The sequence below is a fragment of the Capsella rubella genome, unplaced genomic scaffold, assembly GCF_000375325.1.
Source record: "Capsella rubella cultivar Monte Gargano unplaced genomic scaffold, Caprub1_0 scaffold_12, whole genome shotgun sequence".
NCBI lineage: Eukaryota > Viridiplantae > Streptophyta > Magnoliopsida > Brassicales > Brassicaceae > Capsella > Capsella rubella.
In genome coordinates this window covers 167,689-192,922 of record NW_006238912.1, presented here as the reverse complement: position 1 = coordinate 192,922, position 25,234 = coordinate 167,689, and the positions used below count along the sequence as shown (strand labels likewise).

General features: G+C 38.5%; 2 protein-coding genes, 1 non-coding gene and 1 pseudogene across 5 annotated transcripts; 2 read left to right on the top strand and 2 right to left on the bottom strand.

The window, feature by feature from the left end:
- The first annotated feature begins 3,353 nt into the window (after positions 1 to 3,353).
- Positions 3,354 to 3,998, top strand: LOC111829451. Its single transcript, XM_023778537.1, has one exon. The coding sequence runs from the start codon at positions 3,354 to 3,356 to the stop codon at positions 3,996 to 3,998; it is 645 nt and encodes a 214-aa protein (XP_023634305.1).
- A 2,254-nt stretch (positions 3,999 to 6,252) lies between these two features.
- LOC111829477 lies at positions 6,253 to 6,358 on the bottom strand. Its single transcript, XR_002832885.1, has one exon. It is a non-coding gene; the product is annotated as a small nucleolar RNA R71 (small nucleolar RNA).
- Positions 6,359 to 14,120: 7,762 nt separating this feature from the next.
- On the top strand, positions 14,121 to 14,210 carry LOC111829483 (annotated as a pseudogene).
- A 1,751-nt stretch (positions 14,211 to 15,961) lies between these two features.
- LOC111829390 lies at positions 15,962 to 24,116 on the bottom strand. Of its 3 annotated transcripts, none has more exons than XR_002832876.1 (8): positions 23,931 to 24,116; positions 23,674 to 23,820; positions 22,501 to 22,999; positions 22,171 to 22,416; positions 17,331 to 17,780; positions 16,577 to 16,666; positions 16,389 to 16,496; positions 15,962 to 16,299 (listed from the first exon to the last, which is right to left on the bottom strand). XR_002832876.1 is itself a non-coding variant. In XM_023778461.1 (8 exons), the coding sequence occupies exons 4-8, from the start codon at positions 22,588 to 22,590 to the stop codon at positions 16,102 to 16,104; spliced, it is 732 nt and encodes a 243-aa protein (XP_023634229.1). In that variant the 5' UTR covers positions 22,591 to 22,627; positions 22,719 to 22,999; positions 23,674 to 23,820; positions 23,931 to 24,116; the 3' UTR covers positions 15,962 to 16,101. The 3 variants fall into 3 exon arrangements, 2 of the variants coding, with proteins under 2 accessions (XP_023634229.1, XP_023634227.1); XM_023778461.1 differs by lacking the exon at positions 17,331 to 17,780 and having other exon boundaries at positions 22,501 to 22,627; positions 22,719 to 22,999; XM_023778459.1 differs by lacking the exon at positions 17,331 to 17,780.
- Between the last annotated feature and the right edge of the window lie 1,118 nt (positions 24,117 to 25,234).

Genomic DNA, 25,234 nt, shown 5'->3' with positions numbered 1-25,234 from the left:
TAGAGACTTATTTATTGCAACTAAAATGTTCATATATTTTGACGTTTATGTGTGGAATTTTAAAAGAAAACTTTGGATAATACTGAAATTCATTTAGAATTACAAAAAAGCAAATATTTCTTTTTCAAATATAGGAAATAATTGAGGATATGTTTTTTAGAACAATAAATGTTTATTACTCCGACTCTGAGTCTGATCCAGAAGATGCTGAATCTGAATCTTCTTCAAACTCTCCAAGCTCTTCTTCAGAAACATTCAAAATCTCATCGATGATTGTCTCTTCTTCTATTGGGAGTCGAAAGTTTCATCAAGGATAAGATCAACAGCTTGTATGTTCCCAACAAATGTCTGCTGTAAAGGACCGGTTTCTAAAACTCCATGTACGCTCCTCCCTCTAGGGCTTATTTGTGTAACCGTAACCCACGAATCTTGTTTTTTGGTATCACGAGGATATGGAATGTAACAAACTTGGTCTACTTGTGATGCTAGGATGAAATGATCATACCTATCAAGTTTCCTTGATGTTCTAACTGTAGTTACTCCAAATTTGTCAACACGAACTCCTCGTCCGCCTGATGGATCGTACCAGTCACACATAAAAGCTATGCATTTCAAATTTATAACACCAGGGAACTCTATCTCCAAAATCTCCTTTAGAACTCCGTAATATATCATATCACCGGCTTTCGTACTAACACCAGAGTTAATGGTTTTCCTACTCTCACTCTCCTTATAAACCTTGAATGCATAGCCACGGGTGTAGTAAGCTGGTGAACTTTGTGCAAGTGCCATTGGACCATCTACTAGCTTGATAACCCTATATTTTTATACTCTTAAGCATATGTTTTCTGCATTATTTGCATATCTAGATCTATACTTCTTAAGATTTCTAGTCTCTTTGCATCATATTTCGCATCTAGGATCTTTAGCATAGGGATTTGCATATCATCTGCATTTTAGAGCAAAAACAGGCACACTCGGACACTACAAAGCATGGACCCGATCGAGTGTATCCAACCCGACCAAGCGAGCACGATCAAGCACCCGGACTCAGAGGAGGAAGCCGGACACGGGCGAGCCGAAAGAGGACCCGGACGAGCCCAACATGAACTCGACCGAGCTCTCTTCAAACTGACTTTGTAATTTGTCTTTTTGTGTTTTAGTATAAATAGACCTCTTAGGTCATTAAGCCAAGGACGAGTTCTAATTATTGTTTTTCTCTGTAGCCACCAAACATTTCCAGAAACTTATATTCTTTATAACTTTTGATCTATTGAGTATTTGGAGTTGTTTCTTTATAATATTTTGCTCCTTAGATCATTATCTATCTAGTTATCCAAGATTCAAGGATTTCTGGGTTTATGTTTTTCATGATGAACTCCAGATCATAGTAGTTTTTCTGGGTTTAGAGAATGGGTTAGGTGATGAGGAATCTTAGTTTCTAGGGTTGCTTAAGTATAGATTTAGGTAGATACTGATAAGAACGTAACTGAGTCTAGTGGGCTTTTATTGGGCACATTGAATAAAAGATGGAGCTATATGGTTCAGGCCTTTTATCCTTGGTTTGTTATTTAAGTCAAACGCTTTCTCTTGTAATGTTTCATCGATTTAAATCCTAAAAACAATGAACATCATCTTCTTCCTCTTCTCTGTTCCTCTGCTCTCTTCTTCTTAAATTCTTCTGTATCTCTATCTTATTCTTCTGTTTTCTTATCATCTTCTAGTTATCTTTGATAAGCGATTATGTACTTATCAAATTGGTGCTTTCAAGTGAATGGGAACAATGTATCCTTCGTCGACTCAAGCTACGCCTTTGGTAACGGAGCTTGCCACACGTGTTACCCAGCTGGAAACGAAGCTCGAAGCTCACACGGAGACAATAAGCCAAAAAAATGAGACTCTGAAACTTGTTTGTGATACTCTCGAACGGCTTTGTCGCGAGATCAAAGATCTAAGAAACGGTACCGTTGCTAGTTCCCAAGTCGCATATCTGACCCAAGGCTACTTGAATCCAGAGATCTGTGGCAAACATGCGGCTCCAATCGAGGCTACAAGTGACGGGATCTTAACCTTGCCGCCGTTAGCAGTCTCAACGCGCGGTTCACCCATGTTTTCTCCGGGAAAGAGGTCCGATCCTACACCACCAGGTCTTACACCAAAGCAGATCAACACCGCGAGACCAGACATGACACCTCAAGCGATCACTGAAAATTCTCTTAGGAATTCTGTCGAACATATGGTGAGCACTCCAACTCCTGAAGCTTCTTTCAATCCTTGGGTTTTTGAGCTTCCAAGCGTAGGCCACGCTCAAAGGGTAGAAGATACCCTGGTTACACGTAGTTATCATAAGACAAGGAGGAAGTTAACGCGGAAAAATCGCCACGAGAGGGTATCGGCAACACAAGTCACCATGAAGAAGCATGGTAAACGACTTTGATCTTCCGTGCTTGAATCAAGAGTTAGATCTCAACTATTGTTATTTCGGCAAATGCAGACGACAGTGGGAATGGTTAGGAAAAAGGGTTCTACCTCTGAATATGATGCATCGCAGGAGTCTGATGATATAGTGGTGGGGAGAAGGAGATCACGTGAACGCACCCGACGTCACCGACAGCGAGAGTACATGGATGGTTACATCCAAGCAACTGAACCAATAGAGGAGTCACCTAGAAACCTTGTTGATCCAGGGAAGTTACAGTTAATTATAAAGAAACGTCAGTCCCTATTGGTGTTGAAGTTGCAAGAAATGGGTCAATGTTGGGGACAAAATCTTTAAGGGCATGGGAACAAGATGGCTGGAAACACCAAGAACATAGTTACGAAGTTGATACTACAACAGTCCTCCACATTGGTTTTCAACAAAAAACTTATCAAATGGATAAAGAGTTCAGACAAGATATGATAGTGGCTGAACACGCAGAAGAAAGAGTTCGAAAACTATATCAGAATGGTGTTCAAGAAAAAGGATCCTGGGTTGACATGGAGAAGTGGATACACGAGTTTGAGAACTATTTTTTCCAAAACAACATTTCTGAGGACAAGAGACTGGAAGTTGTTTATGCAACCTTGCAAGGACACGGAGGTCAATGGATCAAAGGAGCTTGGGAAAGACAGTCACCGAAGAGTTGGGATGAGTTCAAGTTGATGATTCGACATGAGTTAGTGGGAGTTTCTCGGCCAACCAGCCAGCCAAAGTTCTTAGGACTTTTACAAGAGAGAACAGTGGCAGAATATAGAGAGAATTTTGAAGCACTTTGTCTCCAGTCGGAGCTTTTACCGGGACAACAACTAGACTAAAGCCTAGTCTACAAACTGCAGTTAGAAATCTACATCCAAACGGAATTGTACAAATGATGGATCTAGCACAATGGCTGGAAGAAAGTAATGAAGTCATAGCCTCAGGAAGTGTGACGTCAAGGAGAACTAACCTAGGCAGCTACCAAACCGTTCAAGAGGAGTTGATGCGCCTTACTATGGGACATGGTGATACACGTTCCTCCACTACCATGGAGCGGATTACTGAACAGTCAAGGACATATTTCACTAAGAGCATGGGTTTAAAATTATATGGTTCTCTCTCAGGGAATAGGATAGTTTTAGCAATTGATTTCGGGGCTACACAAAATTTTATTTCAGAAGAATTGGCTAAGCATCTAAGATTGCCAATACGAACGAAAAGAACAATTTCAGTGCTGATGGGACACGGTGTGCACAACAAGAGTAAAGGCGTTTGTAAGGGAATCAAATTGCTCATTGATGATGTTGAGATCGTTGAGGAATTTCTCGTCCTAGAATTGAACAAGACTGGAGCAGAGGTAATCTTGGGTTATGGGTGGCTCTCTAAGCTGGGAGAGACAAGTGTTAATTGGCAAGAACGCAAATTGTCATTCCTTCACAACCATAAATGGATCACTCTCGGCGGTACGGATGAGAAGCTGTTGATAAACAATAGAAAAGTAAAGATGAAGAGCGGAAATGAGCAAGAAGGGACTGAATAAGAACAAAGAAGCAAAGATGGACTTGTTGTGGATTACTACCTTGAGGACAATGTAGTTTCAAAAGGGGAGAGTAAGGTTATGCATGGTGAAAGAGTTGAGATGAAGCCAATCCGGAAGTTTGACAACAAGATCACTAGTGACTTTTATCAAGTGGAAGACTCCAACGAAGGAAATAGGCTGTACAAGTTTTGTCAGGCTCAGAATTTACCGTTAACGGAATTCTTTTGCGATTGTCTCAGGAGAATTAGATTTGGAGTGACAAAACAGGGACCTCATTCGATGTTAACGGAAGAGTTTCAGTTCAAGGATGTGGGAGAAGTAGTCAATTTCCTGGGCAACACAACCTGGTGCTATTTGTGTGAGCCTGGGAGAAATGGAGCAAGCCAAACTTCTTTTGGCTCAGACCCAATTCTCTTTTGTGTGCATACCTATCTCTTGAAAGGTAAGGAAAAGAACACTTCCATAACTGAGGGGAAGTTTGACAATGCAGAGATGAATGTTGAAGCTAAAAGGATGAAGGTAGTGGGTCAATCACACAAGTCATCGACTGGATTTGCAGAGTTTCAGTTTCTTCCACCATGAGGACATGGTGGAACTCAACGAGGCGGTATTGATAAGAACGTAACTGAGTCTAGTGGGCTTTTATTGGACTCATTGAATAAAAGATGGAGCTATATGGTTCATGCCTTTTATCCTTGGTTTGTTATTTAAGTCAAACGCTTTCTCTTGTAATGTTTCATCGATTTAGATCCTAAAAACAATGAACATCATCTTCTTCCTCTTCTCTGTTCCTCTCCTCTCTTCTTCTTAAATTCTTATGTATCTCTATCTTATTCTTTTGTTTTCTTATCATCTTCTAGTTATCTTTGATAAGTGATTCTGTACTTATCAGATACCTTCTGGATTAGGAGATCTTAATGCTATCTTAGCATTAACCATGTGGGATTAGTTCTTAGACATTCCAGCACTCACAAAGTGTTCAAATGGAATGTCTGATCAACTAATGCCAGAGATCTATTTACTTACCCAAGAGATTGGTTGTTAAGGAGTAGATTGATATTAATGAGTTTGTTCTTTATGCCTATTTATAGTATGTTTCATCAATGAAAGTTGATATTAGGAAGTGCTATAGATTTGATAATCTTTGCCAAGAGATTAGACTGATTAGGTTAAGTGGTTCATTGTCTAGGATTAGATCTATCTGAGCATGTTAAGCATCCCAAAGAGATTAAGAGGATTCATCACCCTATTAGCCCATTGTTAAGACCCCTGTTTACCTGATTGATTATCAGCTTTTACTTTATTCTTTCATTATTGTTTATGTAGTTAAGTTTTATGCATTAGAGTTCTTTAAATCAAACCTTCAGTTACTTGGCTTGACTTGATTAGTGCTGCTATATCATGATTGCTTACAATACATCCATTTGGACCGATAACCTCTTATGCTACATCGCATTGGGGAATTGAACTCCAAGGGCACATAAAAACCTTGTTTCAATTTGGCGCCGCTACCATTTGGATGTTATTTGTTCCATTTAGGATCTCAGTTCTATCTAGATCAAGTTCTTTTACTTTCGTTTCTGTTCTCTCACTGATTTCTACCTTTGCTACTTGTTTGTCTTGCATTTCATGTACACTCGACCGAGCTACATTCTGCACTCAACCGAGCTACAATCTGCACTCGACCGAGCCACCTGCAGATCGGATCGAGCCTACCACATGTTTCTGATCGAGCAACCTTGCATGCACACTAGATCCAAGAACAACCAGCACCTACTCAATTACCTCAACAACATTGTCCGCTTGCCTAGACAACTCAAGAAAGCAACGCGTTCAAGCATCAGACATCAACACTCAGCAAGTGGAAATGGAGCCTCCACCACGCACCCCAACCCTAATCGGAGCCGGTGATGCCCCACGAAACCACACCACTAGACAAGGGATAGTCCCGCCAGTAGTACAAAACAACAAGTTCAAAATAAAAAGCAGCCTCATTTCAATGATACAAGGAAATAAATTCCATGGATTATCAATGGAGGATCCTCTCGATCACCTCGATGAGTTCGATCGAATGTGTGGCTTAACAAAAATCAACGGGGTGAGCAAAGACGGGTTCAAGCTGAGACTGTTCCCTTTCTCCTTAGGCGACAAGGCTCATCAATGGGAGAAGTCTTTGTCAGCCGGATCAATCACGACTTGGGAGGAGTGCAAGAAAGCATTCCTATCCAAATTCTTCTCCAATGCACGAACCACCAGATTGAGGAACGACATCTCTAGCTTCGCTCAGCGCAACAATGAAACGTTTTATGAAGCGTGGGAGAGATTCAAAAGCTATCAGTCACAGCGCCTCACCACGGTTTCAGCAACGAGTCGCTGCTTAGTACACTCTATCGGGGGATACTACCTAAGTTTCCCCTACTTCTCGATACTGCCAGCAATGGTAATTTTCTAAACAAGGATGTTGAAGCTGGTTGGGAACTTGTGGAGAATCTGGCTCAATCCGATGGAACGTACAACGAGGATTATGACAAAACCGTTCGGGGCAACACATACCAAGAGGACAAGTATCAGAAGGATATGAAGGCACTTAACGACAAGCTCGATAAGTTTTTGATCAACCAGCAGAAGAATGTTCACTTTGTTCAAGAGGAGGAGACCTTCCAACCTAATGATGGTGATTGTGACAATACTGAGGAGGTGAGCTATATCCAAAATCAAGGAGGTTACCAAAAGGGTTACAACAACTTTAAACCCAACCCGAATCTGTCTTATAGAAGCACCAACGTTGCAAACCCTCAAGATCAAGTCTATCCGCCTCAACAACAACAGTTCCAGAACAAGCCATTTGTTCGCTTTAATCAAAAACACTTTTCAACCTCAACAACAGTCCCAAGGTTCTTATCAACAACCTATAGCACATCCTCCAGGGTTCCAACAGCACCCTACTCATGCACACCCAGAACAAGATGTTCAAACAACACTTAATCAACTTCTCCAAGCACAGAACAACAGCTGTCTTGATCAAGCCAAGCAGTTAGCCGAGCTTCAAAACGATATGAATGCATCTATACACGAGCTAAACAAGAAGTTCGATTTTTTAAGCAAAAAGGTAGCTATCTTGGAAGGCAACCAAACCTCCACTTCTTCCGGCCAACTCCCAGGAAAGTCTATCATGAACCCTAAAGAATTTGCTACTGCTCATGCGGCTACTCTGGGAAGTCCATACCCAACTATCACTGAGGACAGTGAGGTTCAAGAGGGGGAGGATTCAGCCCAAACTTTTGTCTTACACAACAAACACGACCGTGCCAACACTGAACCCGATCGAGTCTACCACATATCCGAGAGGTCCGATCAAGGGTACCACGGATCCGATCGGGCCCGATATCGTGTACGCTGCTTGTCTGACCGGTTGTGTGAATTAAGTTCCGACGAGCCTCTTCGCCCGATCAGAACTACCAGCCCCAAGCCCTCGAACCAAAGACCACTACTTTACCCAGAAGAATCTAAAGCCAAAATCAAGGAAGAGTATAACCACATTCTCGATTCTCTATCAGGGAATGACCAGATGAAGGCTTTAGTTTATGCTTTCGCCAACATTCCCTCCTATAGGGAGATTCTCAAAGAAGTTCTACTGGAAAGGATGCAGCAGAGGAAGAGTTGGACTCCACCCTCTCAATATTCTGGTTTCTCCAAGAAGATGGGGGATCCTGGAGCTTTCACACTCCCCTTCTCAATCAAATCAACGATCTTCAACGAGTGTCTATGCGACTCAGGTGCTTCGATTAGCTTGATGCCCCTCTCAATAGCTCAGCAGATGGGCAATACAACATTTACACCATGCAGCCTGACGATTGTGATGGCGGACAGGAGCTCAAGACAACCCATAGGAGTACTGGAGGATCTCCTTGTCGAAGTTGGAGGAGTAAAGATTCCCATTGATTTTCTGATTCTGGAGATGAAAAGAGAACCGCAGTATCAAATAATTCTCGGAAGGCCATTTCTAGCCTCAGCGGGTGCAGTTATTGATATGAGAAAGGGAATCATGACCCTTGATCTTGCTAGAGGAACGAAGATGAAGATCAATATGGCGTATCCATACCAAAGTACAACGTTCAGAACAGAAGAAACCTCGTCCTCTTCTTCAACTTGCGTTGAACTCCAAGTGATCAAGACTCTCAAGAAAGACCTAATGCGGCTAGCAACTACTATTCAGGGGTTAACCGAGGAGATTGTGGTGTTAAGGAAGAGGAACAACATTTTGACTTCTAGGAAAGCAAAGAGGGTACTTACTTTCAAGAAGAGATATGCTGCAAAGAATAGGTGTCAGATACAATGGTCGTTAGCCTTGGAGAGAATTGTTGAGCCTCTCCATTTTTCAGCCACTTCGTGAGGACTTTACGAAGTCAAGCTTAGTGACTATAAACAAGCTCACTTGGGAGGAAGTCCCAACGATATCCCTGTACATATTTCTTTAAGTTATTATAATTTGATGTTCCTTTTAGTTTGATGTATTTTCATGTTTGATTGTGAGTGAAGAAAGGTGTTATTGGGTCAAGAAAAGGAAAGAAGAAAGAAGGAGTCAATTTGGGCCTTAAAACCCAATTTCACAAGCCCATTCGGTCGAGTCAACATGCACACGGTCTGTTTGCATTTTTATATGACAGCGAACCTCGACGTCACCTGTTTGCATTTTTATATTTTCATTTTGATCCTAAGTCTTCCTTCAGATTTTTATTACACAAGGGACTGTGTAATTTAAGTTTGGGGGAGAGCTTAGGATAGCATTTGACATGTTTTCTATTTTCTTATTTCGAATTTTTAGCATCTAGTGTTGCATTCATCTATGTGCATCAAAAACCCCTAAAAATTTGAAAAATTTCAGAAAATCCTTTAAAAACAGAGTGCTCATATAGTTGCATTTGCATATTATTCTTGCTTTAGGGATGTTGCATTTAGGATCATTGCATTAGCATAGGGGATTATGATGATTATAACCAAATAACTTGCTGTTTCATTAGATTTAAGACCAATGCACTCGTTCATAGTTGTTTAATGCTTTCATTTGAGCTTGAAATGAGACCGCACCATTCTTTGATCGCATGATTTGAATTCTAGTATAAACTGAAGCTTGCTTTGATATGATGCCATCCTTTACTTATAAGAACCTTAACTTGAATTGATAATTATCTGGTTGTGATTTGTTTTAAACTCATGGATACCTTGTATACATACTTCGATCTCATTTCCCTCTTTTTACCACCCTCTTGTTGATCCAAGTAGCTGGTCATAACCTTGACCAGTTAACGACACCCTAAAAACCTTAACCTTTCCTTCAAGCCTTTGTTTTAATTCTGAGTGGAAGGCCTTTTGGGATTGAGCTTTAAGAGAACGTGTTAGGTTTGAGACGACAAGAATAGGGTCTTGAGTAGTTCTGATTTGCATTTTCGGATCAGATTGGACTAGGATGGATTCTACTTGGGTTTTGGGATTTGTTGGGATGGTGAAAAGAAAAGAAAAGAAAAGAAAAGGGAAATAAGTTGAGTCTTTAGGAGAGTAAAAGTTTCAGAAAATTTCAAGGTTCTAGTGAAAGATAAGTGGGGAATGCAAAGTTTAGAAAAGAAATGGTTCTGGATTTTAAAAGAAAAAGAGAAAAGTGTGAAGATAGCAAAACGCTTCTATGTCTTAAGTATTAAGAAGAAAGAGAACCATAGTGTTTATAAAGGAACCCCCTATCCACTAGTTTATCATAAGAAACTCTCCTTAGACTTAGAGCAAAATGGGAAATTGGGATGAAAAGAGCTAAAGGGTAGAATAGGTCATATGGGTTTAGACAATTAGGATATCACTTGGGTACTTTGGGTAGTCAAGATGTTATTCCTGTATGCATTTGTTGGTCCTTACCTTTATCATTCTCTCAAAAGCTCAATCTTGTTCATAGAGAGATCCCAGCACTTAAATGATTAAACCCTCACAGAAAAGAGACTCTCTTTATCTCTTAAACCTTTTACTTACCTAGCCAAATGAGTTTAAATTCAAATCCACATCCGGATTCACTGTTACTACTTAATGAATGTTAAAAAGGATGGCTGACTTGATTGCTTGTCTAGGTTATGTGGCTGATGACATCTTGTGTTGAAATAGGAATGGCTAAAGTCTTCAGAGTACAGCCTTTGAATTGCATTCTAGAATTACGAACTAGGACATTGATGTTAAACTCTTTTGCAGCAAGTTTTGGTTCTGAGTCCCCACCTTCAAAACTCTCTCCCTACTTTGAATTTGCTTGAGGCCAAGCAAATAATAAGTTTGGGGGAGTTGATAACCCTATATTTTTATACTCTTAAGCATATGTTTTGTGCATTATTTGCATGTCTAGATCTCTACTTCTTAAGACATATTTCGCTTTTAGGATCTTTAGCATAGGGATTTGCATATCATCTGTATTTTAGAGCAAAAACAGGCACATTTGGACACTACAAAGCATGGACCCGATCGAGTGTATCCAACCTGACCAAGCGAGCACGATCAAGCACCTGGACTCAGAGGAGGAAGCCGGACATGGGCGAGCCGAAAGAGGACTCGGACGAGCCCAACATGAACCCGACCGAGCTCTCTTCAAACGGAGTTTGTAATTTGTCTTTTTGTGTGGGCTTCCTGCCTTTAGTATAAATAGACCTCTTAGGTCATTAAGCCAAGGACGAGTTCTAATTAGGGTTTTTCTCTGTAGCCACCAAACATTTCCAGAAACTTGTAATCTTTATAACTTTTGATCTATTGAGTATTTGGAGTTGTTTTTTATAATATTTTGCTCCTTAGATCATTATCTATCTAGTTATGCAAGATTCAAGGATTTCTGGGTTTATGTTCTTCATGATTAACTCTAGATCAGAGTAGTTTTTCTGGGTTTAGAGGATGGGTTAGGTGATGACGAATCTTAGTTTCTAGGTAGATACATTATGGATTAGGAGATCTTAATGCTATCTTAGCATTAACTATGTGGGATTAGATCTTAGACATTCCAGCACTCAAAAAGTGTTCAAATGGAATATCTGATCAACTAATGCCAGAGATATATTTACTTACCCAAGAGATTGGTTGTTAAGGAGTAGATTGACATTAATGAGCTTGTTTTTATGCCTATTTATAGTATGTTTCATCAATGAAAGTTGAGATTATGAAGTGCTATAGATTTGATAATCTTTGCCAAGAGATTGGACTGATTAGGTTAAGTGGTTCATTGTCTAGGATTAGATCTATCTGAGCATGTTAAGCATCCCAAAGAGATTAAGAGGATTCATCACCCTATTAGCCCATCCTTAAGACCCTTGTTTACCTGATTGATTATCTGCTTTTACTTTCTGCTTTTACTTTCTGCTTTTACTTTCTGCTTTTACTTTCTGCTTTTACTTTCTGCTTCCATTATTGTTTCTGTAGTTAAGTTTTATGCATTAGAGTTCTTTAAACAAAACCTTCAGTTACTTGGCTTGACTTGATTAGTGCTGCCATATCCTGATTGCTTACAATACATCCATTTGGACTGATAACCTCTTATGCTACATCGCATTGGGGAATTAAACTCCCATAAGCTTGTAACTCATGAATCAAAGGTTGTAAGAAGACGTCTAGGGATCTCTTTGGGTGTTCTGGACCAGGAACAAGTAAAGACAGAAATCGAAACTCTCGTTTCGTGCACAACGATGGAGGCAAATTGTAAGGTGTGAGAATAACTGGCCACAGAGGATATTGTCGTCCATGCTTTCCAAAGGGGTTGAAACCATCTGTACAAAGTCCCATGTAGACGTTCATGTTTTCTTCTGCCAAACTTGGATACATTGTTTGAAAATGTTTCCATGCCTTAGCGCCAGAGGGATGGGCAATCTGACTTCATGGTTCGCATGCTCGTGGTTCCATCTCATAGCTCAAGCTGTACGGGGTTGTTGATATAATCGCTTCAACCGATCTGCTATTGGAAAATACCACATACGCTTAACTGGCACTCGAGACCTTCCACCAGTATTTTGAAACCGAGGCTTCCAACAAAATCGACAAGCTATGCAGTCTACGTCTCATTGCCAGTAAATCATACAGTTGTCGATACAAAAATCGATCATTTTATATGGCAAACCGAGACCAGCTACAAGCTTTTCAATTTAAGGAAAAGGTCAAAACATCATACCACTTCTCAAGCAGCTTTCTTGATTCATAGCGACATGCATGAATTCGGTAAGTCCAGCTGCATAATCCCTCGTCAGCATGCCGTTGGGATAAAATCTTTCTTTGTCTAACCATGACCGAAAATAGTTCATTGAAAATATTAAAAAGATTTCTCGTGAAATATAAAAAAAAAAATTAAGACATAAAAATAAAAATTTCTTAGAACTTTCTTTAAAAAAACCCTCACTCGTAACTCGTAAGAGAATATAGATGTATAAGAGAGAAATGCGTGAAATTGAGAGCTTGTTTGATTATCATAACAAACATTCGACTCTTTATATAGGCACAAAAATATATGTTTCCTACATATATATTTCCTACCAAAATATATACTGTTCCACCAACCACACTTATTTCTCAACTTGTGCAGCATTATGAACTTACACACTCACTAGATTATCATTTATCAACTTGTTATCAACTTGTTAGCACCGACTAGTAACCTTCGAATTTCCTACACATATTTCCTCCCAATTTCCTTCGCATTTCCTACTACATTATTTCCCTGCATATATCTACCGATTTCCTACAAATGCTTTCCCTCATATTTCCTACCATTGTAATTCCCTCCATATATCTTCTGTTTTCCTACAATTTTTCCTACCATTTTGAAGTCGAAGGTATTTAGAAGGAAAAATTCCTACCAATTTCTCTCCGCGCGTTTTCCTTCCACGTTCCTTATCTTTTCCTTCACCAGTTCCTTCAAAACTATTATTTATAAGAACTTGGTAGGAAAAACTCCTACCACTTTCTGACACATTTAGTCGTAGTAAATTTCTCTTCGTTTTTCCTACCACATTCCGTTTTCGGCATAATTGCGAAGTTTTTCCATAGCTAATTCTTCATACCAATATTTTGTAGAAATGTTCATAGGAAATCGACGTGTTTTCTTGTAGTGATGTACGACTTCTGATTCTTTCAGATGAACATTCGGATCTTCATTCTAACATCTCATCCTCCCCTTCCAAGTCTTCACTGTCCTTAGTGACATCAATAGATCCTTCTCTGGGAGGCAAGTTTTTACCGCTCCTCAGCGTGATGGCATGAGCAACCTCCTTAGGATTCTGAACAGCTTTTTCTGGGAGTTGGCCATGCTTTGGGGCAGAAGTAGAAGCAATTTTTCCCTCCATATAATTGGTCTTGGAATTCAGAGTTTCAAACTTCATATTCAGATCATTGCAGGAGCAATCAAATCTTTGAGTGGGCTCAGCAAACTTCTAAGCATTATCCACATGGGCACTTGCTTGTCCCTGAATGAGTTGGTGAAGCATGTTTTTCATGTCCTGGTCTGGCCTGAGAAGGCGGAACTTGTTGGGTTGGAATCCTGGTGGTGGTCTTGCTGGAGGTTGGTAACCTTGACTGAAATTGTTGTTTGGGCACATAATTTTGGTTGTAGGGCAAAAATGGTTTGTTTTATCCCTACTGTTGCTGTTGTGGAGCTTGATAAACCTGATTTTTTTGGATTGGAAACATTGTTGCTCCGATAAAACAAATTGGGATTCTGCTTATAAGGTTTGTATCCCTTGTTGTATCCACCTTGGTTCTGGACATAGATTATCTCTTCAGACTGCTCTCCTTCCCCATCTAGAATCTGGAAAGGGTCTTCTTCAGAGACGAAATGGATGTTCCGTTGCTGGCTCATCAAGAGTCTTCCTAGCTTATCATTCACAGCTTTCATCTCATTCTTGTAGTTCTCATCAAGATATGTGCTTGCCCGGATGGTTCTGTCCAAGTCTTCATTATAGTTGCCATCAGATTGGGCTAGGTTCTCGACAAGCTCCCAACCATCGTCGACATCCTTGCTCAGAAATTTCCATTGATGGCTGTGTTAAGTAATATCATGATCTTTGGGGAACGCCTCGATATAAAGTACTAAGGAGAGATTCCTTGATGAAGCCAAAGGGGGGGGGGGGCACTGAGACTGATAACTTTTGTAGAGCTCCCATGCTTCATAGAGTGTTTCACCATTCTTCTGAGTGAAGCCAGAGATCTCGTTGCAGACGTGCAGTTCTGGAGTTTGAGAAGAACTTGGCAAGAAATGACTGTTTGAATTGATCCCAGGAGGTGATAGATCCAGGAGGGAGAGTTTTGTCCCATTAATGTGCCTTGTCACTCAGAGAGAATGGAAAGAGTCGTAGCTTGAAACCATCTTCATCTTGGCGAGTCTATTGGGTTTCCATCGAAGACATCGAATAAGAAGAAAGAAAAGTTTAATAAAACAGAGTTGATTAGTGACCGTTATATATATTCTAATCAACGGTAGATATGAGAAGAATTAGGTGATCCACACCTTAATCAATTAATTAAAAATTGAAGTTTTATATTTTTGAGTTTGGAAAATTTTAAAATTATATTATCCTTAATACAAATTTTTTTTATACATTAACAATGACTTAATGTAAGATAAGTGACTAAATGTAATATTAAAGTTTTTTTTAATTTCAATAATTTCATATGTATAATTTATATCTATAAAATGAATACGCTTAATTGTGGGTCAGGAGAGGGTGTAATCTATGGTGAATCTAAAAGGGTCGGACAGAATTGTCGGTAGTGGAATCGTCATTGTAACAATTATCATAATTTGCAATAAATAATAAATCAAGAGTTAAAAAATAATAATCAATATGCTTAAATTTTTTTTTGTTATAAGATTTATATTGATAATTTCATGTTTCATATATTGTTGTAGAATGCTTTCAACTAAGAGATATAAGTATAGGGTGTAGGGTTTAGGGTATCAGGTATGAACGATTACAACATTCATACAACAGTGATTGCATCCGTACGTACGATGAGTCACGTCCGTACGGCTGATTACGCACATACGTACGAACCCTTTTTTTTATTGTGTCATTATTTGGTTAGCTTATTTTTTAATTTCTCTAAACTATTTGGATTATTTATATATTGAACTTTATATCGTCTCCTAGACACATATATCCAAATTACTATCCCTAACTAATAACTTAACTAAAGTTTTTTCAAATTTAAGTTTTTATTGTTTCCTGTTACCCTGCTTTGAAATGCGATCGGATTCAAAGAAATTGAATTCTAGGAAAGGATAAGAAGATGAAAATCTGATTATATAATTAATAAATTTAATTCGATAAAAAAAGAGAAGAGAACCGTAAAAGAAAATAAAAACAATCTATCCAATTCCATGCTTAACTTTACCATATGATGCATTAAACCATGCTTTCTTAATAAGTTAATCCAAGTAAACAACATACCATGACTTAACTAATCAGACTAATTAGTAGCAGTTGCTTAGTCTTACATTCCACAACTAGCAAAAGATTAGCCTAGTCTTACACTAAATAAAACTAGCTAATTCGGACTAAAGTTTCTTCATTCTCGGACCAACGTTTCTTCTTCCCCCTACAACAATCATACAATTGATTCACACACTGATGGAAAAGCTAAACAAAGCATCACACAATAGTTTTACATACAATGATTAACTAAATCTTAGACGACAAAAAAGAAGAAAAAGATTAACTAAATCTCTTATCTTTCTACTCTGTTAGATTCAACAGAAGACCACTTTGTCTTCTGGCCATGCGATATTGGAACCATGTGCATCTTCCATACACTCTATTTCAGAAGACTTCCTCCAAATTGCTGCATCTTTGACCAAAACTATATCTACCCAAACTCGAATAACTAATATATATAAATGTTCAATCTAAAAAAGTAATAACTAATTTTCACTTTTTTCACCTACTTCAGTGAATTGCCTCTGTACAAAAACCAAATTTATTGCCATAAAGAATCAAACAATTATTCAATTTTCTAATCAACCAATGTTAACAAAGGGCTAACTGACCTACTGGTTTTCCCGCATTTTGGCAATGACATCTTCTAAGTCCTTTACCCGTTTATGCATCTAAAAATGCTTTTCTTGCATATGATCCATACACTCATTATTTACTTGGAAACAAGAAAATTTGGACATACTCATTCCTCTACCCATTACTCTCAACTGTCCAAGATTATCAGCTCCTAAAACTTGGGCAACGAGATCTCCCTTTGGATTATCTGTTGGTGATGAATGTGCCCCAGTATCAACCTCAGCAGCTTTTTTCTAGAGCACATAAATCAACAAGTCATAAAGTTATAAAAAGAAGGGAATCTAAAGTTGAAAACAAAAATTGAGTTAAATTCACAACTTACAATCTTTTCAGCAGCATTTGTATTCACTGGCGTACCATCTTTTGGGGTACGCGACTTAACCCAAAATTTCAGCCTCGATACCTTAGATGGCTCTGGGATTTTCATTTTCTGTGAAGAACACAAATATGCATCAATCTAGTGAATAAAAAAGCTGATTACAATAAAAAGTATCAAATCATATCATTTACCATTTCTTCTCTTAGTCTAACCATTCCTTTACGGCTACAAGTGTGAGGAATCTGTTTTTTCTTTCTTTCCTTTAATTTATCACTCACAACCTAAACGTGAATGAGCAAATAAATGTTAAAAAATTATACACCAGTAATCAAAGATAAGTCTGATAACAGGTTTCTTGTGCTAATGGAATCAATCACCCAGTATAATTGTAGTATAAAGGGCTTAATCGAACCATAAGGACGCGTGCAAGCAGTTTAGATGCAATCAATATTTAACAAGTTAAGCTAAGCATGAAAGGTTTTAAAATATCAACTATTGTATTGAATTCTAGCAAGAACTAAGCAAGACACAACATTAAGCCAAATCAGAAATAAAACTACATAACAATAACATGCGCGTAGTGAACTAGGAATGCAAGAACAGAAATAAAGCAAGGTAAATCAATCAATTAAAGGGAGGTTCTGGGGATGAGATAGTGACTTCAGTGGAGATCTTTAAGTTCACTAGGTTGCTAAATTAATCAAATACGAACAGTGATGTTTCCTCGACAACAAGCTCATAAGCTAACCAGTTCAATCTCTTGACAAAAGCTATCAAACTCAAATCACTTAATAATTTCAACTTCTGGTTGATGAAACATAAAATGAGTAGGCAATAAGACTCAGCTCATTAATGTCAAATAACATCCTAGACAACCAATCTCTTGAGCTAGACATGAAATTCTGAACTATCTGTCAACATCCACAAAGCCATTTCCATACGTACCTTCTGAACCATCTGTCAACACAATCATATTTAATGTAGTAACTTGGACAAACCCACTCAATGGAATCAAAGGTTCATGGATCGAACTGACGGAGATTTCAAAGTAATTTGTAATTGGAATCCATCTGGACATAGCTCTGCCAAAGATTCTGATTCTTCATTCATGTGATCTTTGATCCAGATGATGATCTCATCGTCATCACTAAATTCATCCAAATCCTCGGAAGGGTCAGTCTCGATGGAAGACTCGGAACCTTCTATTTTCCTAGTGTCAATCGATTCCACCAAAGTTAGTGAAGGACTTGTAGCCATGTACGATTCTTTCTTTGATCGATTCAAGATACGTCTCACACGCTCCGATGGAATCACAGAATCCTCCGAACTGTACTTGCTCACTCTTGGCAGTTCCCATGGTCGGGCAGCACGAATCCTAACACATCTCGGCGGCATCTGCATCCAAGCCACCAATTTATCTAGGTATTAAAAATCTCGTGGAGAAGTTAGAGTTTGTGAGTTTATGTGCCCTTAGGACTAGATTACCCTAAACCTCCATGACCGAAAGGTTCCGACAGGTAAGTATGGGTTTTAACCTCTCGTTTTAATTGAGTGTTTTTGCCTGCTTTTATGTGTTGCATGTTTGTTTGTTTTGATTGCTTAGTTAATGTTGTTATGTTGTTGTGTGGTTGAATGTTTTTTGAATTATCTAGAAACAATTCATGTTGGTTGAAATGCCACTTATGTTTTGTTTGATTCGGGAGCAACACATAGTTTTTTGATTGTCCAGATAGCATGTAAGTTTAAGGGAACTTTATAGAGAGAGAGTTGTGTATTTCGATACAGACTCATGGGAATGAACTATTGATAGCAGATACTAGGATTTTACTACCAATTACCCTAGAGTACTATCATGTCATTGCAATAGAATAGGTGTCAATGCAATCAGGTGTGATGCTAGCAATCAAGATTTATCACAAATGATTAAGTCAAGCCAAGCATAAATGATTTTTGTTTTCTAACATCCTAGGCGAAAATTTTATATATGCAATAAATGAAAGGCTGCAAAACATCGACTATCATGTATAAGCTAAAACGTAATGATTATCAATACTGGCAAGAAGACAAAGTAGAACAAGTATACAGCAAGTAATAAAACAGAAAACACAAATGGAAAGAAGATCCTGAGGATGTGGTTATGGCGAAGTGTCCTCCATATGCGGAGCCATGACAATGCTCAAGCACTCCCTTCACTTCTCCTTCGGCTATACATTTCCTGAACAGTCCATCTATACCCCTCTTGTACAAGTAAGGTTCATCCCAGAAGTAGTGGTTGACATCTCTAAAAGACTTTTTCTTCCTATAAGGATCCATGTCTGCAGGAACCTCTCCATAGACCTTGTAATTCACAATATCACTGTTACTCCATCATGACGGATATGATCCCATCGCCGAGGAAGAGCTTGCTGAAGCATTCACCCAAATGAGTCTTGAACATACCATTTCCCCAGGTATGAATTCTCTTTTGACAGGTCAAGAAACCTCTAGAATCCAATAGAAGACAATGGAGTCACAAGAGACGAGCAAAACAAGCTTCACCTTCGAGAGTGATCGAGAGAGTGAAGATCAAGAACAAGATATCAAGGACTTGGAAGAGCTTCAAGAGACTGATCAAGCTACCCAAGAGAAACTACAAGAAACCATCTACTTCAAGAAACCAACAAACAAACATGCACCTAACAAGACCCATGAAGTAGATCAAGACGTAGTTCAGAGAACATCGATTGGGCATAGATCGCATCTAGGTAAGTTCTATTCAATATTCTCGATACTTGCAGGTCCACTAAGCCCCAACAACGACTAGAATACGTGCCCTTCAAGTGAGTTTAAGTGTGCACAATTAGTTTCTTTATTTTGTCATTTTCTTTCAAAAAACAATGAGTTTTGTGTTTGCTTTTTATTTGTTTCCTTTTGTATTCTTTTTGCATTTATTTTTGGCCCTAGGGCTAGCTGATGGACTCTTATAAAGTGCCCCTGCAGCAGTTGTACGATTTTTTACCCCTTGATTATCAATAAAGAACCGAACTTTCTTCACTTCTTCTCTTTAAGTGTTCTTAAGAGAATAAGCTTGTTCTTTGTCTTGTGTGTGTGATTCCACAAGGCTAAGATCGTGTACTATATCAGAGACCAATCACATCTCTGTGGTGTACTTCAATCCGCCAGCACTTCCCCTTCATTCGATCCCACACGAGAGAAGCGACCGCCATCGTGTCAGATCTACATCAACGACCATCTTTCCTACACAAGAGAGAAGCGACGCCCATCTTGTGTAGCCATCATATATATCCTGATACAAGCTCAACACCGAGTCTTGTATCACCTTTTTGTCCACAATCTCCATATCAAATTCCTGGAGTAGAAGTATCCATCTCAACAGTCTCGGTTTGGTATGCTTCTTGGAGTATATATGCCTAAGTGCAGCATGGTCTGTGTAAATTACCACTTTTAATCCCACTAAGTAACTTCTAAATTTCTCAAATGCAAAGACAGTTCTACTTGCATAGTAGATAACATGCTGCTTTTTCTCAATCCGCTGCCCCAACACAGCCCGTACTGCATAATCAGAAGCATCACACATTATCTCAAAAGGATGATCCCAATCTGGAGCTTGGACTATTGGTGATGAGACTAAAGCTTCCTTTATTTTGTTGAAAGCTTCTAGACAACTCTCATCAACTTCAAACTCGACCTCCTTGCACAGTAAGCTTGTAAGGGGTCTTGCTATTTTTGAGAAGTGCTTGATGAATCTTCTGTAAAACCCAGCATGTCCAAGTAAACTCCTTATATCCTTGACTGTCTTGAGAGGCTGCAACTGAACCATGACCTTAATCTTTGACTTATCAACCTCAATCCCCTTCTCTGATACCTTGTGTCCCAACACTATCTCTTCATTTACTGTGAAGTGGCACTTCTCCCAATTGAACACTAGGCTTCTCTCCTCCCATCTTGTCAATACCCTGCAGAGATTTAACAAACATAAGGAGAAGGAGGAGCCATACAGGGAAAAGTCATCCATGAATACCTCCACCATCTCCTCTATAAAATCCGAGAGTATAGAGGTCATACACATCTGCAATGTTGCAGGTGCATTACACAAGCCAAAAGGCATGCGTCTGTAGGCAAATGTGCCACAGAGAAAACTGAAAGTGGTCTTTTTTTATCATTTGGGTGGATAGAGATTTGGAAGAAGCCAGTATACCTATCAAGGAAACAGTAGTAGGGATGATTGGCTAATCTTTCTTACAATTGATCAATGAAAAGAAGAGGGAAATAGTCTTTTCTAGATGCAACATTCAATTTTATGTAATCAATGCACATCCTATGGCCAGTGATAGTCCTAGTGGGGATCAATTCATCTTTGTCATTTTTTATCAATGTAATTCCTCCCTTAAAATGCACACAATGAACTAGGAATACCCAAGTACTAGAAGAGAGAGGATAGATAACCCCAACATTAAGAATTTTTTTTTTCTCAACTTCCTTAAGACTTGGATTCAATCTCCTTTGAGGTTCAGTACTAGAGTATGATTCATTTTCCAGATTTATCCTATGCATGAAAAGACTAGGTGAAATCCCCTTGATATCATCTAAGAAATAACATAGGGCCCTTCTATATTATCTAAGTTCAGTGAGTAGCAAATGTAATTCCTCATTGTTCAAGCTAGCATTAACAATGACAGGGTAAGTAGAGTTGGGTCCAAGGAATGCGTACCAGAGTCCTGAAGGTAGCGGTTTGAGCTCAACCTTGAGAGCTTTTAACTCTGACCAGTCATTATCAACCGCATTGATAGGGTCAATAGCTAGGTGAGTGCTCGGGCTGCCATTGACTTCCTCTTCTACTGAGCATACTTCCTTGACAGACTCATCCAACTCTTCAAAACGTTCTTAGTCATCAGTTGCCTTGTAGGTATCCAACAATGTTTTGTAGACATTAGTCTCAGCATGAAGGAATCCATCTGATCCATTCTTCGTCACGGCTGTTTTGAGATGATCCTCCTCAGCAAGTTCTTCTAAAATTTCATCAGCTAGCTGATCCATCTCCTCTATCTAGAACATCTTGCCATTAATCGTTGGTTTCCTCATGGACTCTTTGTTGTCAAATGTCATCTTGAAGTCGACCCCCAAGCATAGATCTATCTTTCCATTCTTAACATCGATAATTGCTCATGCAGTGGCTAGGAATGGCCTTCCGAGAATCAAAGGATCCTTAGGTTCTTCATCCATTTCCAAGACAAAAAAATATGTAGGGACTTCAACAACACCAATCCTTACTGGCAAATCTTCCAATAGTCCATATAGGAGCCTCACTATTCTATCAGCTAGAATGAGAGATATGATGCATGCCTTGTATCTTGTGAATCCTAAACGCTTGGCCACAGACAATGACATTAGACTCACTAAATCTCCAAGATCACATAGACATCTACTGAATGATAGAGAGCCTAGTGAGAAAGGTAGAGTGAAGGATCCAGGATCCTTAAGCTTCAAGGGAGTAATCTTTTTCTAGATAATAGCACATCATTCATGACTTAGTATCACCATGCCTTGGACTTCTATTTCTCTCTCCATAACTTAATCTTTAAGAAACTTCTGATAAGGAGGAACAAGCGCGAATGCATCCAGCAATGGCTTTCTTAACTCAATATTTTTTACTTGTTTTTCAAAGAGAGCTTTGTAATTCTCAGCTTGCTGCTTTTTGAATCTTCCTGTAAATGGTATAGGTGGTTTGTATGGTGGGGGAACGTATCTCGCAGGTTTATCCTTGGAGGCTGCAGAAGTGACTAACCAATTCATCCCAACGACGTTGAAATGTTTTTGCACCGTTGTTGTGTTTAGCAACACCTAATCCGCCCCTTTGACTTCCTCGGTTCTTGGAATTTTTCTCAGCTTGCTTGATCTTGTTCTCATATGTCCACATCTTTATGTAACCATCAAACAAACGTTTCCTCGCCTTCATCCATGCCTTGTCTGCTTGCTTCATGTTTTTTGTCCAGACATGCTCATTGATGCTCACGTCCCAGTGGAACTCTTGCTGTATAAGAAACAATGAGTTAGTACTTACATACTTGTCTTTCTAAATGACTTTAAACATGAAGGAAATGAAAAAGATATTAACTGAAAATCCTCTAAACCAACGGTTTTTCTTTTCTGGTAGTAAGGAACGATAAGTGGGACATGGACCAGGGAGATCAGACTTAAGCATCATTAGAAGCTGCTTCGTAATCTTCCTCGAAGGATCACTTCTAAACATGCATTGTGATCAGCAAATTAGAATACACTTTTGGTAACAGCAAATATAAATTTTCAAGCGTAAGGTTCATGGACAGGATTTACCAAATATCATTGCCTTCACGATCTGGACAAAGGACTGGGAGGTGAGACCGTCCAGGAGCTCGCAAAAGATCAGTCACATCCACTAAAATAGGAACTACATATCCTTCCCTTGTAGGCTCTGGAGAATTAGATTCAAGTCCTTCACTCCTATTGGTTGTAGGCTGAAACCGTGCTTGCCGTTGAACCCTCGGTAAGTCATCTAAGAAGTAGCTAGGACTAGTAAAATCATATCCATGCTGCTGGTCTGCAATGTGTTGTAGAAATTCTTGCCGGCCACGTGGCTGAAAATCAAGCATACAAATGATTAAAGGGATGAGTTAAACATACATGTGACAGAAATGGATAACTAATATATTGTAAAGGACAGAACACAGTTGACACACATGTGACAGAAATAAGAATGGAACAATAAGTAAAGACACACATGCGACAGAAAAAACAATCAAACAATAAGTAGAAACACACATGGGAGAAAAATAACATAGAACATATTCAGTAATGAACTTAAGTAAAATCGACACTTTTAATGACTTCCACCTAAACATATAGAAATAACGAGAGACACATTGTTAACGTTTCCTTTTCTTCTTTCAAATTCATATTAAAAAACATAGATGATAAAATAAACTTAAATTCTGCATATAAAAAGAAATGAAACATAGGGATCGACTAGTAAACGCATAGCTGATTGGGTTCATAAATGATAAATATAGTTATTAGTAGATGAGGACACTACGATGCTGGAGTAGCGAAGACTAGCAGCTAATCATCATTTATCAAACACTCATTTATATGACATGGCTATAACACCCATGCATATGACAGAAGCAAGGAGTAATGAAGACACAATCGATTCATTAAGTTTGGAAAATAACAAAACAAATTCAGTTCTCAACCTAAGTAAAATTCAAACTTTTTATGACTTGTAAAAAACATTGAATTGATAGTTACTTACTGATAAATGGAGAGGTGGTACAGGAGTTCGAGAGAACTCTTCTCTCCTTCTTTGCTCGACTGGTTCTGGTTTGACATTTGGAAAGCTGCTGTGAGTTACCCGGTACTTTGCTGAATGCAATATATTGTAGAGGAAACGTGGACCCGCCTTGTATTTACACACAAAGAAAAAGAGTAGAAATGTTAGAACTTTTAAGCATCCAAAATAGAAATAAAAAGAGGAGACTAAGAGGGTGATAAGAGGTGAGAAGATACCACCTTCGGTGCAGTATTTGAGAAGAAGTAGATCCTCACTTCTCGTCGATTGAGCTGGTGGCGAACAGAAGCTTAGGGCTGAGAAGAGAATCAAGGAGAAACGATGGTGAGAAGCAAGGAGAAACGATGGTGAGAAGAAAGGAAATCGCAGAAGTTTGAGACGGCTTAGGGAAGGAAGAAGGTTAGAGTGTTTAGGGTTTCATCTTTTTCCTTATTGGATCAAGACTATTGTTCAAGGCCCAACAAATTTTTGCAAGGCCAAAAAGTTTTATGTACGGCCCAATCTGATTTTATGCCTAAAATCCTTATATTTGTGATATGCCAAATAAATAATTTCATTGACATTTGTAATTTTAAAATAAATTATAATTATTTATATTGTGGTTAGTAGTTTATAAAGAAAGTAAAATTTATGAAAATATATTATAGAAATTAGTACTTTATACAAATGATACAATATTCTGTTTATAAATATTTATAATTATAGGCCCAATAAAAATATTATACAAATTAGTATTTTATAAACATATTGTATACAAATTATAAATATCTAATTAGTGTTTAGAAGGTTAGAAATTTATTTATTGCAACTAAAATGTTCATATATTTTGACATTTATGTGTGGAATTTTAAAAGAAAACTTTGGATAATACTAAAATTCATTAAGAATTAAAAAAAAACAAATATTTCTTTTTCAAATATAGGAAATGATTGAGGATATGTTTTTTGGAACAATAAATGTTTATTACTCCGATTATGAGTCTGATCTAGCTCTCCAAGCTCTTCTTCGGAAACATTCAAAATCTCATTGAGGATTGTCTCTTCTTCTAATTGGGAGTCGAAAGTTTCATCAAGCATAAGATCAACAGCTTGTATGTTCCCAACAAATGTCTGCTGTAAAGGACCGGTTTCTAAAACTCCATGTACGCTCCCTCTAGGGCTTATTTGTGTAACGTAACCCACGAATCATATCACCGGCTTTCGTACTAACACCAGTGTTAATGGTTTTCCTATTCTCACTCTCCTTAAGAACCTTGAATGCATAGCCACGGGTGTAGTAAGCTGGTGAACTTTGTGCAAGTGCCATTGGACCATCTACCAGCTCTTCTAACCAAGTAGATACGCGCTCATCTCTATCGTTGCATGATTGAACCTGTATTTAACATTGTTAATGGAAATAATACGAAAATCAAAAGTAAATAAAAATTATACTCACATAAAATTTCATCCAAGGTAGAAACTCAGTTTGTTTTATCCTGTTAAGAGTCTCGTCATCATAATATGGGTAAGCTGTTCGTAATTGCTCA